The sequence below is a fragment of the Geospiza fortis genome, unplaced genomic scaffold (assembly GCF_000277835.1).
Source record: "Geospiza fortis unplaced genomic scaffold, GeoFor_1.0 scaffold78, whole genome shotgun sequence".
NCBI classification, from domain to species: domain Eukaryota; kingdom Metazoa; phylum Chordata; class Aves; order Passeriformes; family Thraupidae; genus Geospiza; species Geospiza fortis.
In genome coordinates, this window is record NW_005054339.1 from 1,396,511 (window position 1) to 1,412,536 (window position 16,026).

The following is a 16,026-nucleotide window of genomic DNA, read 5'->3' on the forward strand; positions in this document are numbered from 1 at the left end:
TTCCCTAATGATTTTCATCCTCTTCATTCTCTTAGGGATGCTGGGGAAAACCCAGCATAATTCATTATGTGGAGGCACTGATTCTGACAGAAATCACAGAATGGTTTGGGTTGGAAGGCACTTTAAATACTATCTCATACCAACCCCTTCCACCAGATCAGATCGCTCAGGGCCCCATCCAGTCTGGCCTTGAACACCCCAGGGATGGGGCAGCCTGTGCCAGGGCCTCACCACATGCTGAGTAAAGAATTTCTTCACAACATCCACCCTGAAATCTAGGGAAACAATACATCTTTATCTGTGACAGCATCCCTCCTAGGATGCACCTGGGGTATTTGAGGTGCAATTTTAATTAGGTAGGTGTGTTTTGTGTGGACATAACATAAACTGGTTAACTTTTCAACAAATTGTGAAGAAAAGTAGTTGAGGCACCTTTTCAAAATACTATTTTCCTTACTAAAGCTTTTCTTATGTCCCACATAACAAAGAGAGGAGCCAGACTCCAGGATCAGGTTGGGGTTTTTTGTTTCTGTTTTGCTGTACAGGCTTGTATTTTTAGAGATCATGTGATGTCTGACTGCATTTGGGCATTTTTCTGAGAAGCTGTAGCTGTTCTCTCTCTCTTGTACATTAGCAGGCTCTGGGGGGCTTGTGCCCTGACCTGGCAGCAAGGCCCACACCATCCAAGTGGCTCTAAGTGTGCAGAGAAGGGCCTGGGCAGAGTTCCCATCCTGGTTGAGACCTTCTGTCTCCAACTAGGCAGCAATTTATTTTTGCAGTGCTTTATCTGAAAGGAGAAGCCCAAGTTGGAAGTTGTGTGATGCTGAATTTCCTGCAAACACCCAGGCAGGTCTGTTGCTCTGAGAACTCCCCACACAAGGGTTTGGGATGATGAAGACTAAAAGCTGCTTTCCAGGCCAGGAGAGGTTTTCTATAATCCAGGCTAACCGTGCATAGCCCTTTATCCCTGCCTAGTTGCTAAATGATGTATAGCAGGCCCAGGTCTGCTTTGGGGCTGGCAGGGATGAAGTCTCAGCTGCAGAGGCTGGTGATTCTGTGCTCAGGAAGCAGAAGTCCACCAGTGCCACAGAGGATGGGAGGTGTGGGTCCTGGGGCAGGATGGAGAGCACTGGAGCAGCTCCACCTCTCCATCCCTGGTGGTGTGGGCTGCTTTTTCCTCTTCCCCCATGTTCTCTGTGGTACTGCTGCCTTTTAGCAGGCTCTTTAGTGAACTAGAGAGACCTCAGTTCTATGGTTTGTTTGCTTCAATTAGAGCTGACCATCCCCGAGGAGCAACTCAACTTCACATTTCCCTGTCCTGCTTCTGCAGGACAGCTGTGAAGAGCTGCTCAGAGGGTGCTTGCTTTTTATGAGCTAGGTGGAAGGATGGAGCACAGCAGGGAAATGGCACTGAGGAGAGAGGGAGCTGGGCTTAGTAAATGTCAGGCTGCTCCTCTGTGTGTGCTGGAGCACGTCCACAGGCACTGGAGCAGCAGGACAAGGCAGGGCTGGGGACAGGGGCCAGCTGGGGCTCTGAGGGAGCCACTGCCCACGCTGCTCACAATGGGCACCTGGGCTCAGGGCTGTGCCCTCAGGGCTGGTGGCATCCATGGTACCAGCTCTGGGAGTTGGTGGGGGTAGATTTGCAAAACCCTCTCTGAGCTGTGGCACCAGAGCTCACCTGCAGCTGCTTCCCTTTGCCTGTTCCCCTTGGGACTCCTCAACGGGGAAAACCAGGATCTAGCACCTTCCTGGCTGATCTCTGCTTCTCCAGAAGGCCATTGCTGTGCCAGTGCCCATCCCTGGCCCTGCAGTGGGGTGTGACCAGGAGGTGCAGCACAGGCAGCGCTGCCGTCCTGGCGGGCTGTCAGCCAGGCCTCTGTGGCTCTTATCACTGCCTGCTCGATTGTCCCTGACATCCTCCTAATGTAATACAGACACCACGATGATTACCATCATTGCAAGGGCTATAAGCACCAGACAATGAAATTTAACAGCAGTAGGTGCAGCAGTGATGAGGGGTGAGATGGAAATCGTGCTGTCTCTGCTCTCTGCTCATGGCCCTGAGCAGTCTCCACCCTCCAGCAGGATCTCTGGGGCCTGGCACTCCTTTTCTTCCCTGTCACCCAGCCCCACAGTGTTCTGTGCTTGGCCTCAACCATCTCATGGTGCTCTTGTTGGTCATTTATACCTCTGGCCAATTCTCCTCAAGGCTCCCATTTCATCAGAGGGGTGTGCTCTGTGTACTCAAGGCAAAAGGAAGTCTGCCCAAGGGTTCTCCTCTTTCCTCCTCACTCATACTCTGAGCTGAGGGGAAATGGTAGGACCCTGCAGTTGGTGAGATGAGACTCAAAATGGGCCAGACTGATGCTTGTCTGAGGCACACCAACAGATCCTGAAGTCCCAGACCAGCAGGTGAGCAAGCAGTGCCTCTCGGGGCAGGTATCCTGCTGCAGTATTGGCTGTACCAGTGAATTCCCCTTGCAGTCTCCATATCTGGGTCACTGTACAACACTGATCCCAGGCTCAGGTCTGCCTGCAGGAGCTTGAAATATAACCCTGAACAGAGACCTTCCCTGCCTCCCATAACAATGCTGGCTGGGAAAACCCTTTTGTTTTCCTGCTTGCTGGCCTTTGTGGGGCATGACATGGCACAGCCCCATTTCTGGGGCAGGAGGGCTATCTTAGGGTAGGGGTGGCTATTGTGCCTGCAGAGATGTGCTTTGGTCTTTGGCCTCCCTCACCTGGAGCACCCCAGCTTTGAGGTGGGATGCTCTGGGAGCAGGAAGGCAGGCTCTCTGTTGCTGCACATAGTACTTTGCTCTTTTGCAAACATGCCAGCTTTGCACTGTGATTAAACGCTGCTGTTTGGACTGCAGCTGTCCAAACCTGCTGTATTGGATTCATACGGGGTGGAGAAAAAAATTAATTTCTGGAAAATGACTATTACCCAGATCAGATGTCTTTCCAGCAGGAGCTGGAGCACCACTGCCTCTCCCTGCTGGGCCCTGAGCCAGCCCCAGGTGGGGTTTGAGCTGTGGGTGCAGCTCTGTCCTGGCCCAGTGGGGCTGAGAGCTGCTGGGGTTACCAGCTGCTCTGTTGGGGTTCAGCTTTTGGGTTGCTGTTGTTCTTGAGGAAGGTGATGGGGGAGTCTTGGCATGGAGGAGATGCTGTGCAAGCACAGTGCAGTGCTGCCACTCTGATTTTGGGGAAGGGCTGCTTTTGGCAGATGTGACATGGAGCTGGGGATAGAGGGAATGAGAAGAGAGGGGTCTGCTTTGGGCTGCAGGTGTACCCCACATCCCTGCCCTCCCTCATGTCCTGGATGAGGAGGCTGGAGACAGCTGGCAAGGGAGGCTGAGGAGACAGTTTTTACTTTCTAGTGGTGCTTCATAAGGCTCTCTCCTGAGATTTGTTATTTTCCTTCATATTTTATCACTGGATACCTTGACCCATGGAAAGGTATTGGGCCCTCTCATGGCAGCTCATCAAATGGTGATTTCTGCACTTATGGGAGTATTTCTGCACTCGTTCCTTTCTCAGGCTGCCAAGTTTCATGATGCTGGGTGTGCTCACAGGGAATTGGGGAGAGGAAAAAGCTTTCTCTGAACTCTGACAGTTCCCTGAATATATAGGCACAGAGGGAATTAAAGGCAGAGATGAGCATCATTTGTTGTGCATTAGAAGCAAGGCAAACAAGTGAATTTAGAGAATGGGTGTTTCAAGGCAGTATCAGATCTGCCTCCTTGGCTGTACAGGTGCTGCTGGGAACATGTGTTGACAGTTGGTTCTGTTACCAGCTTTGCTCTTAAGTGAGGCCACTTAGCACTTCTGGGCTGGTTTAAATCATTTTCGTGGCTGTAATTGCACTATGCTTAGGAGTATTTAGGATTAAATTTTTCATGTTGCAGGTTGTCTTGAACAGTTGGATTTTTCTTTCCCTCACCTGCCACTACTTTGGGTTTTTTTTCTTTGCTTTTATTTTTTTGTTGTTTTTGGGGTTTTTTTTGTTTCAGCTCAGTACTTTCTATTGTTTGGCTGCTGTTAATATTCCCTCCCACTTCCCCCTGCTATTGCCACTTATTAGTTCACTCTCAGCATCCACTGCTGGACTCCCTTCCACTGCCAGGATTGGATCTTCTGCTACTGCATCCAGCTTCAGCCCTGTGGTCTCAATCCCCGTTCTCTGAGTACAACAGCTTCCTCCTGTGTGCTGCCTGAGGGCTGCTCCCTCTGTAGGTAATTCAGGGGCTCTCTACAGCCCCTCTCCTGCCCAGTAACCTCATGTTTGCCAGCCACACTGAGCAGGGCCAATACAAGGGCGTTATTTCTTGTTCCACCGTGGCTGGAGCAGTGCAGCACTGGCTGTGCTCGTGTCCCTGCACTGCCACCCACCTGCCCTGCCTGCCAGGGAGGCTGGGAGGGGATGGGGCTTTGCTCAAGGCATTGCCAAGTAAAACCCAGTCTACCAGGGGCACACAAGGTGCAGCCCTTCTCCCCAAGGGTGAGACACAGGGTACGAACAGGGACTCACAAACAGCAGCTCCTTGACTCCGAGGTCACCGGTGCTACTAATTTCAAAAACAGGTCCCAGAGCACTGGATCACAGGAGAATTTCAATGAGAATTGCTTTCTAATCTTGACAAAACTAAATGTTTTTGCCATCACTGAGGAATGTTCAGGATGTCTTTGGCCAGAAAATCCTCCCTTTGATTCAGCTGAAGGAAAAACCCAATATGGGAAGTGTCACCTTAGATAAGTGAAACCTGGCCACGTTCTGAACAGCCCAAAGCAAAATGCTACAGTGGAGACTGTGAAGTTCTCTGAATTGCCTGGAGCCCCCACCATTCACTCCCCTGCCTGTCTGGGACGTTCTCATGCACGTATGGTCACTGTTAATTTGTCTTGGATTGTTCTAATTAAGGCTGGTGAACTGTTCAGCCACGAAGCCTGCAGAGCTCTGCAGCTGCAGAGGGGGCTGGGGGAGCAGCTCCTGGTTTCTTTTTCTGTTCTTTCCTCCCTGGTGGACAGGTACTGTTTCTGTCCATAACCAACAGGAGACAATTTTGTTTCATAATAGACAAATGCTAATGCCAGGACTCCCTCTGTACCCAAAGCTTTCTCCTTGAGGATTGCTCCTCTTTGCTTTCCTAATTGCTGCTGCTCAGCTGGAGGTATCCTGCGTCTTCCAAGCACATGACTTCGTTGTGCTGTTACTTACCAAGGGGAAAAAAAAGAGGGTGAGAGAATATTGCTTTGTGTCGAGCTTTCCTTGCTTTAACACTTTCTGTGCCAATGTGGGGTGTTCTTATCTAGTGCAGGATGTTGTGCTGATGGCAGTACAAGCTTTTTTTTTGTGTGATGGAGCTCTGGTGTGGAAAACCCTCTAGAAATTGTATCCTAGGCCACATCAAAAGCAGGTGGAGGGAAGTGAGTGATTCTCACCCTCTACTCTGCTCAGGTGAGACCTCACCTGGAATCCTGCATTCAGCTCTGGGACCCTTAACATAAGAAGCAGGTGGAGGAGGTGCAGAGGAGGGCAATGCACATCACCAGAGAGCTGGAGCACCTCTGCTATGAAGACAGGCTGAGAGAGGTGGATGTGTTCAGCCTAGAGAAGAGAAAGCTCTGGGCAGACCTTAGAGCCCCTTCCACTGCCTAAAGAGGCTCTAAGAAAGCTGGAGAGGGACTTTGGGCAAGGTGATGGTGTGACATGACAAGAGGGAATGGCTTCACATCAAAAGAGGGGAGGCTGAGATTAGATATTAGGAAGAAATTAATTACTGTGAGGGTGATGAGGCCCTGGCACAGGTTGCCCAGAGAAGCTGTGGCTGCCCCATCCCTGGAAGTGTCCAAGGCCAGGTTGGACAAGGCTTGAAGCAACCTGGTCTAGTGGAAGGTGTGTGACCCTGCCCATGGCAGGGGCTGGGGCTGGAATGAGATGGTATTTAAGGTCCCTTCCAACCCAAACCATTCTATGAAATAATTTCTTCTGGAGTCTGAGGATGCCTCTTAAATGTCTTCTCTTACTAAAGGATCCTCTTTGGAGTCCCTGTGCTCACAGAATCACAGGAGTTGCCAAATTAATGTGAAGTGTGGATGGTTTGGGACCAAAGTGATTTGGGTTCAGATGAATCAGGTTGTAGGGTTGCCTTCTCTTGAAGGATGGCAGGTGTGGAGCGTGCAAGAGCAGAGCCTTGGGGAGGGCACTGGAGCCATGCTCCATGTGTCTCTGGGGACTGAGGAGTCAGATGAGGATCCCAGATGAGTCAGTAACCATGAAAATTCACAGAAATTCTGTTTTCTCCAGAAACCTCAAACTATCAGATCTGAGCCTTTTGTTTGCTGCCCCACTGACAGAGGTGGGATGGGTTACTCTTCTGACAGCCAGGGCAGGCAACCTGAATCCCTTGGGGCTTTTTTGGGGGAGAAAAAGCAGTTGCTGGAGTACATCTAGAATGGAGTAATGGTATATGTGGGCACAAGGCTGATGGAAGAGACTGCAGTTAGGAATTTCCTAATGCCATGGAAGAGGAGTTTGGGCAGAGCAGGGCCCAGTGGGAGCTGCAAAAAGCAAAGTGGAAGCCTGGAGATTAACCCAGCAGGTCTGGAGGGACTGTGCCCAGCCGAAAGAGCAGCCTTGTGCTTAGTGTCTCACTGTGGCTCCAGCCTCAGAAACTGCTTTGTTTTACCCATGAAAGGAAAAGGGAGGCTGGAGCTGGGGGATGTCGCTGCTCTGGCTCTTGAATTCGCTGACAGCTGCCTTCATCAAGTGGAGCTGCTGTCTACTCCAGCTCATTACAAGGTCTGGAGAAAGAAGAGAGGCCAGGGAGTAGTTTCCCAGCATTTTAGAGGGTCTCATCATGTGCCTGAGCTGTGTGATGTGCCACTATCCAGATCCTGGGCGCCTGCCTGCCTGTACCTTTACGTTTGCTGGCTCCACCAAGAGAAAGAGCTGTGATGGTGTGAGCCTGGGGGTGCCTCTGGCCAAACCTCTCCTTAGTCCTGGGTAAAACGGAGGAGGCTCTGGGTACATATTTGTCATGTTTTACTGTTTGTGTTCTGCTCTGACACCCAGAGCAAATGTGTCATGAGAAATTGCTTCTGCAGCCCTGGTCCTCATGGTCAGGTCTGCCACAAGCCACTCTTACAGGCAGAGTCTCTCAGTTGTGAGGAAGCTCCAGCAAGGAGAGGGGTTTTGTCCCGTGGGAAGCATGATTCAGCTCCTAGGGATCATGCAAGCTTGGGAAGGTGCCAGACATGCTTAGCATGGAATTTGCAGTTAAGCGTGGAGTCTGCTACCTCCTTGGGGAGGTCCAGCTCTCCTTGGAGGGTTCTCTGTTCCCATATGTCTCCAGGTCTGGAGCTGAAGGTATTTGAGAGCAGCCTGAGGATAAAGAGAGAAGCAGAATCCTATTTGCTTTGTGGTTTTTCTTCTTGTACCTTACTTAAGAAAAGATAAGGCATAAGGAATTTTTTTTGCTAGTCTCAGATGATGGCAATAAACTCTTCCCTTTGACCTTGTGTGGGTTGCACCTGGGTCTGCAGGCAGGTGGAGTTAACAAGTCACAAAATCATCTGAGGAGGTGACTGAGGGGTTTGTGGTTGTGAAGTCTTCTGGTGGGACTGAGCCCTTCTCCTTGAGGCAGTGCTGATGCCAGCAGCACTTCCCTTGGGTCTGGGGTTGTTCCCTGCAGTTGTGTGATGTGCCTGTGGGCCATTGCTGCCACTTTGGGTGCAAACGTTCAGACACAGATAATTGCATTGGCCTTCAGGATAATCCTGGTATAGATTTGTGCCTCTCCCCACCACAGCCTGGCCAAGTTCTGGACTGGTTGTAGAAATTCTCTTTTCTTGAAGGTGCCAAATTCCTATGCCTTGGTTAGAGGTGTGGGGTTTATCCTGCTTCACGTGATCCCCTTGTTCTCATTCCTGGTACCCAGGGCTGCCCTGCTGCCCCAGTGCTGCCAGGCCCTGCACCCAGCAAGCCCTGCAGGCAGGGCAGGGAATGGGCTTGCACTTGCCAAGCTCAGCTGGTGGCTGTGGGGATGCCTTTGGGTGAGAGAGGGCACAGCAGCAAGCATGGTGGCTCTGCCTGTGCCACAGGAGGGCTCAGCAGAGGCAGGGATGGGCAGCTCAGCTTTTGAGTGAGAGGGTGGGATGCCCATTGCCTGCAAGCATGAAAGCAGGCAGCTGTAGAGCCTGTGGTGTGGGCAGCAGGTTGACTGCATTTCTGTTTTTTCTGGTTGCAAAGCCTTTCTTCTCTTGCTCCCCTCATTTCCAAAGCTTATATTGTTACCTAATCCACATTGCTAGAATTCTCTGTTAGAGGATCAGCTTTTCTGTAGGAAGACTGCTGTACTCCTCACTAATATTGACTGCCTTTTTCTCTCGCTTCCCCTCTTAGATCTACGATGACAATAAAAGCCTGTTTGAAGTCAAGGAGAATGTGCCCAGGAAATTGGTGGAGAAGGTCGCAGGGGACATTGAGAGCCTCTTGGCCAAGAAAGTCCGTGCTTTAAAGGTAAGGAGATGGGCCTGTGTGCTCATCCTTTGATGGAGATGCTCAGTTTAAACAAGAGGGTTGATGCTGGCGTAGCAGTATGATCTCAGCTTCAGAGTGATTTCTGTGATTGCGTGGCCTTTCCTGGGAACTGTATCCTGCAGTTGGACAGATTCATCTGGACCATGTGAGGCAATGATGTGTCATGTGGGGATGTCCTCTAGGTACCTTCTTGCTTTTTATCTCCTCCCACCGTCATGCAAACACCTGTAGGAGCTTCCACAGGAATACAAGTGACAGCAAAAGCCTGGCAGCAAATTTGATCCAGTCATTTAACTGGAGGTGTACTGGAAGCAGAGGGACTGCAGTGTCCCTGCCATGGCTTGTGGAAGTGTTTTGGACAAGTGGAGCCTCTCCTGTTTAGGAGATGATGTGCTTGAAGGGTTTGTGCCAGTGCTGGCACTTGAGCCCTGGGGGTGGCTGCATGAGTGGGTTGCCCTCATGGGGATCTGCACACATTTCCAATCTCTTGTGCTATTTTGTAACGCTCCTTAAGATGAACTCATTTTCTCTGTAGTGGGGGAGGTGACCTGATCCATGGTGCTGCTCAGTAAAACTCAGTGCTGGCTGTAACAAGGTGGCAGCAGGGCCGTGCCCTGCTGCTGGGGCAGGGACAAGTCATTGCCCTGCTGGAGAGGGGACAGCCTTCTCCAGTGCAGAGGGGCATGGAGACTTCCCCTCCAGGAGCTGAGGTGTCCTCTCTGAAACATACTTTTATCAAGTGGAATTGTACAGGGGGCATTTGGCAGCATGACCAGCTGGATGCAGCTTGCAGCTTGATCCACTGAAAGGATTCTGCAGGGGGATGGACAGGGGGAAGGCTTGGGGCAGGTCACACAGCTTGGGGCAGGTCACACAGCTTGGAGCAGGTAACACAGCTTGCAGCAGGTAACACAGCTGATGGGTCCACAGAGGCACTGCAGGCAAAAAGACTCGGTCACCTTTCAACCTGAGAGAGGGGAAATGTGCTGCGGAGAGAGAAGGGATGTTGCAGTAACTGAGGTGTAACTAAGGCAGTGAGGGTTTGGAGGTGACTTCTCTGCCCAGTGAGTAAGAAGTGGCTTGGAGAATGTATGCAGCAGGAATCACAGGACACCCGTGTGGGCTAGGGGAGACTCAAGGCTCAAGATAAGATCTCAGTCAAGGGTGGTCAAAGTCTGGCCTGAGTGTCCAGATGGTGTGAGGTTGTCCACAGTGCCTGACAAAGACGGTAGCTGTAGGGACTTGGGTGAAGAAGATTGCTGTTTTCCCAATTTCTTACTCTGGGAAGTAAAGAATAATCCTGCCTGGGACTCACACCAAGTGCTTTAGCTTGAATGGAAGGAGCTGAAGTGGAACTAAAGAGGTGTAAAGTGTCAGCACTGCATTCGGGATAGTGGAAGTGAAAATCAGGGGGACCAATTTTCTTCTTGACATGAACTTGCATCCTTGTGCTCATATAGTTTGTGTGCACACTTGAGCATATATCATATTAAATGTTCCAGAGATGTGCAGCACCTAGAGATGCTGGAGGAAGACACAGGTGACAGAAGGTTGTAGCAAACTTGGTACACACCTGGACAGCACATGGCTCCCATGGGAGGCACAGGGTAATAACCCTGAGTTGCACAGCATGACTGTGCTGAGTGGCTTCACTGTGACATTTGAATTTCAGCTCATCAAGTCACACTGTTTTTCTTTGCCCTTTGCTCTGAGTCACACAGACTTATAGAGAGCTTGTGCATCTTTTGGTGCTAGATCAAGGGTTGAACTGTGCCTATGATACAAATAACCTTGTTTGTCTTCCAACTGTCTTTCTTTTTTGCTGGGTTTTTGGGCAGGACTCTCTAGTGTGCTGTGAAGGGCTCACCTGTCACAGGGGTGATTCTGGCAGTGCTGGTTAGGTAACAGCACGTGGTGCTGTCTTCATAGTGGAAACAATGAACCCTTTTCCTAAATCATTCTGTCAAGAGGACTCCTTCAGAGTGCACTCTCAGGTGGAGCAGACTTTTACATCCAGTTTCCATGTAAATTCTTGACATTTTGGATTGGTGGTACTAACAACAAAATCTGGAAATGGGGAAGTTGATGGGGGAAGAGAAATTGCATCTTCTGAATTTCTCCCATATTTTGCTGAGCTCCTTTGAAGCAGTGGGGCTCCCATAGCTCCTTCCATTCTCCTGTCGGTTTTCATCTGTCTCAACTCTCCCTTTAGTTGAATCATCTCTCCTGGAGTAATTTCCTCCTCTTCTCTCATGACTCACAAGAGTGATGATGACTTCTTGAAACATATTTTTCAGCATCTGAGTCAGGTGGAACTCCATGTATTGGCAAGGGCAGGTGAGGAGGGAGAAATGGAGTCTCTCCTTGATGTAGGAATTGCCCTGTCACTCGTGTGCTCACTCTCCTCAGGAGACATCCCTGTCTCCTGTGCTGCAGGAGAGAGAAGAGAGGCTGCCTGGGCCTCAGTGGGGCTTTGTAGGAAGGTGCTCACAAGCCTTGGGGCACACACCATGGGTGCACAGCTCAGAGCACTGCTCTGATTAGGTGGTGATTCAGTCCAGGCATCAAAGAACCTGTTCTCCTCTGTTTCTAAGTGAAAATATTAATGTGTCTTTATTAAACTATGTGCAGAGCATTTATTAATACAGTTTCTTACCTTGTGTGTTGCATTTCTAAGAGGCAAAAATCAACCCAAAGGAAACAGAACCTGTCTGGCACTGAGAGCCATGGTGCAGCACTGTGGCATGGATCTGGCACTAACAGGACACTCTGATTTCCCAAGTGCATTTTAGAGGTGTGCTGGAGCCAGGGCTGTGTGGCAGAGAGGGTAATTGCTTCCTAAAATAAGGCACCTACAAGGGGCTGGTTGTTTGGATGCTGTCTCTCCCTTTTTGTTCCAGAGCATCATATCAGATGACAGTCTCATCATGGGGCAGAAAAACTCCTAGGGAGGTGTTTTTGCCATCCCCACCTGTTCCATCTTCACCTGGATCCTGGGGGACTTCTACCCCATGTCCCACAGAATGGCTTCTGTTTGACATGGATTTGCATCAGCACTAATTGCCATTTCCAGTGTCCTTTGATGATTCCATTGCTTCAAGCCTGGCCTCCCAGTCACCTTTGGGCTCTGTAGTTCCAGCTGCTTTTTTATTCCCAAGATATAAGAGGAGGGGAGATAAAAAAGATGGCCTTCAATACCAAATATGCATCTAATTTCCTTTGAATTGGAAGTAAAAGATTAAGGTGGAGTGACTCCTGAAGGAGATGACATTACATTTACCCAGTGTATTGCCTTGTGGGGAAGTTGCAGAGCTACAGTGAGGTGTAAGGAACAATAGGTGTGTTCCTGGCTGGGTGGGAAGTTAGTGGGCTGCTCTTGTCCACACTCATGAGCTTGTCCTTGTTGGGGCTAAAAAAGACACTTTTTGTAAGATATGGGAAGGAGCGAGGTGCCGTGTTACCAAATAACTACAAATCCCCCTTGGGTTTTCCTGTGCTGGGAATCACAGCTGGCTGGCTCATGCCTTTACATCATCTGAGACTAGAACTCATCGGGTTGGTTTTTTGCCAAGCAGGTTATTTGTCACTTTTTCAACTTTATTTCCTATCTCTTCTTCAGTTTTTCAGTGTGTTCAGGCCCTTCTTTGCCTTTGTATTTGCCTAGAGAGATATGTACAGGCTGGGGCTTCTTTGGGAGCTTGTTTGGGAGCCCAGATGTTGGAGTTTGCTGTTGGTGGAGCACTGAGGGAGGCAGGGAAAAGCCATCACCTGCACGTGTGGTTGGTGTGGGTCCAGATTCCCAAACCTAAGGGGCACTTTTTCCTTCTTTTGGAATACTATGTCAAGTGCATGAGCAGTGCCTCCAGGTCTGTTCTCTCCTGAAGCTCTGCAGACTGGGGGAGAAGGAAGTTGTGATTTGATGGAGGAGGAGGCTGAGAGGTGGAAATTTTAGATCCTAGGATATGTTTTAAGATTGTTTCTCCTTTTTATATAGTTCTTGTGAAGGCTGCTTTTGGATGCAGACTGCTTCATTCTTCACATGTTTAACCACAGACAATTTGCTTTGCCTCCTGAGAGCGACACATCCCACAGTTTACTGAGTAGGTTATGCCCTGAAGTGAACTATTCATATACTGTGACCAGCCTAAAGATTACTGTCTGTGCTGGTGGCCTTCCCCCATCTCCAGAAAGAGCCCTGCTGGTCCACAAACCATGGTCTGGATGCCTGCAGGCTCCACATTGCCCCAGTGGTGACATGGTTGGGCTGGTGTTTTCTCCATAAAGTTGTACGTCACTGGCACAATCTTTTGAGTTAAGGTGAAGTTTGTTGCATTTCCTGTGGACCTCAGCTGTTTTCAGTATCAAATGTGATGTGTTGAGCAGATGTGCAGCAAAGTGGCATTTTGTGTAGCAGAATCTGTACTGTGTACATCTGTGTGTATCTTATGTAGATGTATGTGTGTGCAACAGGTTTGGTGCCCCTTGTGTGGCTCTGGTGATGAGAGCACTAACAGCACTTAGAAGGAGTAGCAGGAAGGTTTGTGGGGTTTTTTTAATTGCATTTTTGTGAAATTTAATAGCATGTTTTTGTTGCTGCGTGTTTAGCTCCAGTGTGGAATGAGCATCTGGGGGAAAGCAGGGTTTGGCTGGAGGGCTCAGTGGTAGGAGGTTTCAAGGTTCCTGTTCCTTCAGCTAAGGTGTGGGAGGTCACAATATATTTCACTCAGATTTTACTGCAATCAGAGTAGTAAAATCTAAACTTGGCATTAGACATTTTCTTTTGGCAGAAAAAAGAATACAAAGGACAAGACTGAGGATTTCCTGTATTTTGAAAGCATCCTGCAGGGAAGTCTGGCTGGGTTTCCTGTGGCTACAAAGCCTGGGGGAATGTGGCTGTAGGTGTTCCCATCCTTCTTTACCTTGGATCCTAAGAGAAAGAGGTTGGAAGAGCTGGGAGAAAAGGTGGCTGGTCTGGAGATGCTTAGGGTTTTGTACTGCCTTAACCCTATTTTGCTGATTTGTCTCCTGTTTCCACCCCTCCGCCTTGAGTTTTCCCACTACTGGCATTTTTTCTGGCATGTTTCTTCTGAAGAGTTGATGCGCTTAGTGCTCAGCCATGCTTCAGGATGCTGGGATAAAGGGTGAGGTGGGAGTTTGGTGTGTTACCACAAAGTACTGACCAAATCAGTTTCTCAGTGTGAATCTGGTCAGGGGGCACTGCAGGAGGGAAGAGCTCAGGCCAGTTGTGCTTTCAGTGCTGGTTGAGCACTCAGTGCATTACTACTCAACTGGGACTAGTTCCAAGCTCCATTTGAGCCTGGCCCAAGCATATATCAAGAGTGCAGAAGGGATTTAATTGGACAGGTTTATCCCTTTAACAATTCTGATACCCCTGAGATTTCCCTTGCAGGTTTGTGGTGAATGGAGCCTTTATCAGGTTTCTGGTCTCTGATAGGGACAATAAAAAGTGCCGCCTGTGTGACAAGCTGCAAAAATTGGCATACAGCAAAGCATCTCTCAGCCCAGATCAGAGCATCTCCCTGCTCCCTCCTCTCTCAGGAGCAGAGGCACTGACCTCTGTCACAGCATGGGCTGGAAGAAAATCGTCAGGAAATCTTCTCTCTGTTGCTGTCCTCTGGTCTTGGTGGCAGTCAGCAAAAGGAGTCAGCATTCAGCAGAAGCAGCCCTGGGGCTGTGCTGGATTTCTCCTTTGCTTCTGGCAGAACAAGGTCCTGTTGCCATCTCCCAGCACTGTGGAGCTCTCTGAAGGATGTTGAACCAGGTGCAGTCATTGAAGTGTTTAACTGGAGAGCTCCCAGGGCGGGAGAGGGAGGCCCTCTGGAGCTGCAGTGCACCAGGGTTCACTCTGGCTGGCAGCATGTGGTGCCAAACCCTTGTGGATTTCCCTCCTGCAGTGGGGTATAGCCCTGGCTCTGACTTGAGGGGGACTCTGGGCATGTCAGAAGGCTACCAGTGGTCACAGTGTGGCCTGCTGGGTCCCAGCTAAGGACACATTACCTGTCTTGCCTAGACAGCAAAATGAGGTCGGAGAGAGGGAATAAACATAGCTCAGGTGAGCTCTGACACAGCCTGTGGGTTGGGTGAGGTGTGGGGCTTCATGCCTCATGCACTCCTGCACCATTCCAGCTGCATGGCCATGGACAGCTCTTGAGTTGGTGGAGTAAGGACAACAACCACCAACCCTGCACATGCTGAAGTACAAACTATTTAAAGGCAGGACCTCTGTGCTTTCTTATTTCATAGTTACAAATCCAGCCCTCTTCTCACTTCTTTGGTAATTGCTGGTTGGTGGTTTTTGTTTTTTATTCTGTTTTTAATTTGCTCCTAATCAAATCCTGGCTGACAGTCCCCATGTGTTTGTTTGTTTATTTATTTATTTATTCATTTGTGCATGTGTGTGTGTGTGTCTTCTCCTGCCTCACAATTGTTCTTGTGCTGGACCTGCTCCAGTAATCCAATTTGAATCCAATCTCCCAGGTCTGGAATTCTAATTTACAGATTGCAGAGGGGAGTTAAACAATGCCCACACACCAGGATGGGGGTTGATTGTCTAATCTAATCAGGAACAATCAGATGTTTGTAACAAGTCTATCAAACCTGTATTGGGCCAGTTTGCTGAGCGATGTAACCAGCGTTAATGGTGCTAACACGATTTAGGGCTTCCTGCACTTTCATGCAGATTACATTGAACGTTTCCCTTTCTTCTCCCATGAACTCTTGGCAGCAGCCCAGCCCGATGGGCTTTGCAACCTGGTGAGCTGCTGAGTGCCCTCTGGGGCAGCAGAGGTTTGCCAGGACCCAGGGGCTGCTTCTGTGGCACTGCTCACACTGAGCTCCTGGGATGATCCTGTTTTGTGGCACACGTACAAGGAACGCACTCAGTGCCACCAGTGCATCTGGAGTCACAGATGGGGCAGTGAAAACTGATGGTCCTGACCTGATAGGGTGTTCAGTGAGTTTCCACAGCAGATCCCCAGCTCTGTGCATGGCTGTGGGTAAGGAACAGGTGAAGAAACCTTTGTCCTCCCTTGCCCTTGGCAGACTGAGGCTGTTGTTTCTGGTCCTTGCTGTAAGTCTGGACAGCTGGTGTTTAAAGAAAACACCTGTCTGGTTTTTCTTTCCGATGCCCTTTCAGAGCCTGAAGCAAAAGAGGAGGCAAAACCAGCTCTATGAACAAGATGATGTCTCTTAGTATAAGCTCTCCAACCCGGAGTGGAGCTTCCTTCCCTGTGCAAATAAATATTTGCCTGACTTTGCCCTTCCTGAAGACTGAAATACCCATCTGGTCCCTTGCCCTGTCAAGAGGTGAGCTGGTTCTCACGCTCCAGGTCTGTAGCACTCAGCTCTGCACTCGCTGCCTTTGCCCAGGGATTTATTTTGGGTTTATGGCTTCCTCCCTGCCTGAGCATCCTCCCTGAGCACTCTGCTCATCGCAGGCGGGCGCGGCAGGAGGATCGCGG

The 16,026-nt window shown here is 49.7% G+C and overlaps 1 protein-coding gene across 4 annotated transcripts in view; it reads left to right on the top strand.

Moving 5' to 3' along the window:
* The window catches only part of CACNA2D2 (calcium voltage-gated channel auxiliary subunit alpha2delta 2), a 185,642-nt gene that overhangs the window by 51,609 nt on the left and 118,007 nt on the right, over window positions 1-16,026 (top strand). For all 4 annotated transcript variants that reach the window (XM_005422496.2, XM_031058140.1, XM_031058141.1 and 1 more), the window contains exon 2: window positions 8,408-8,524. In XM_005422496.2, the coding sequence (XP_005422553.1) occupies window positions 8,408-8,524 (117 nt within the window). The remainder of the gene's footprint in view (window positions 1-8,407; window positions 8,525-16,026) is intronic.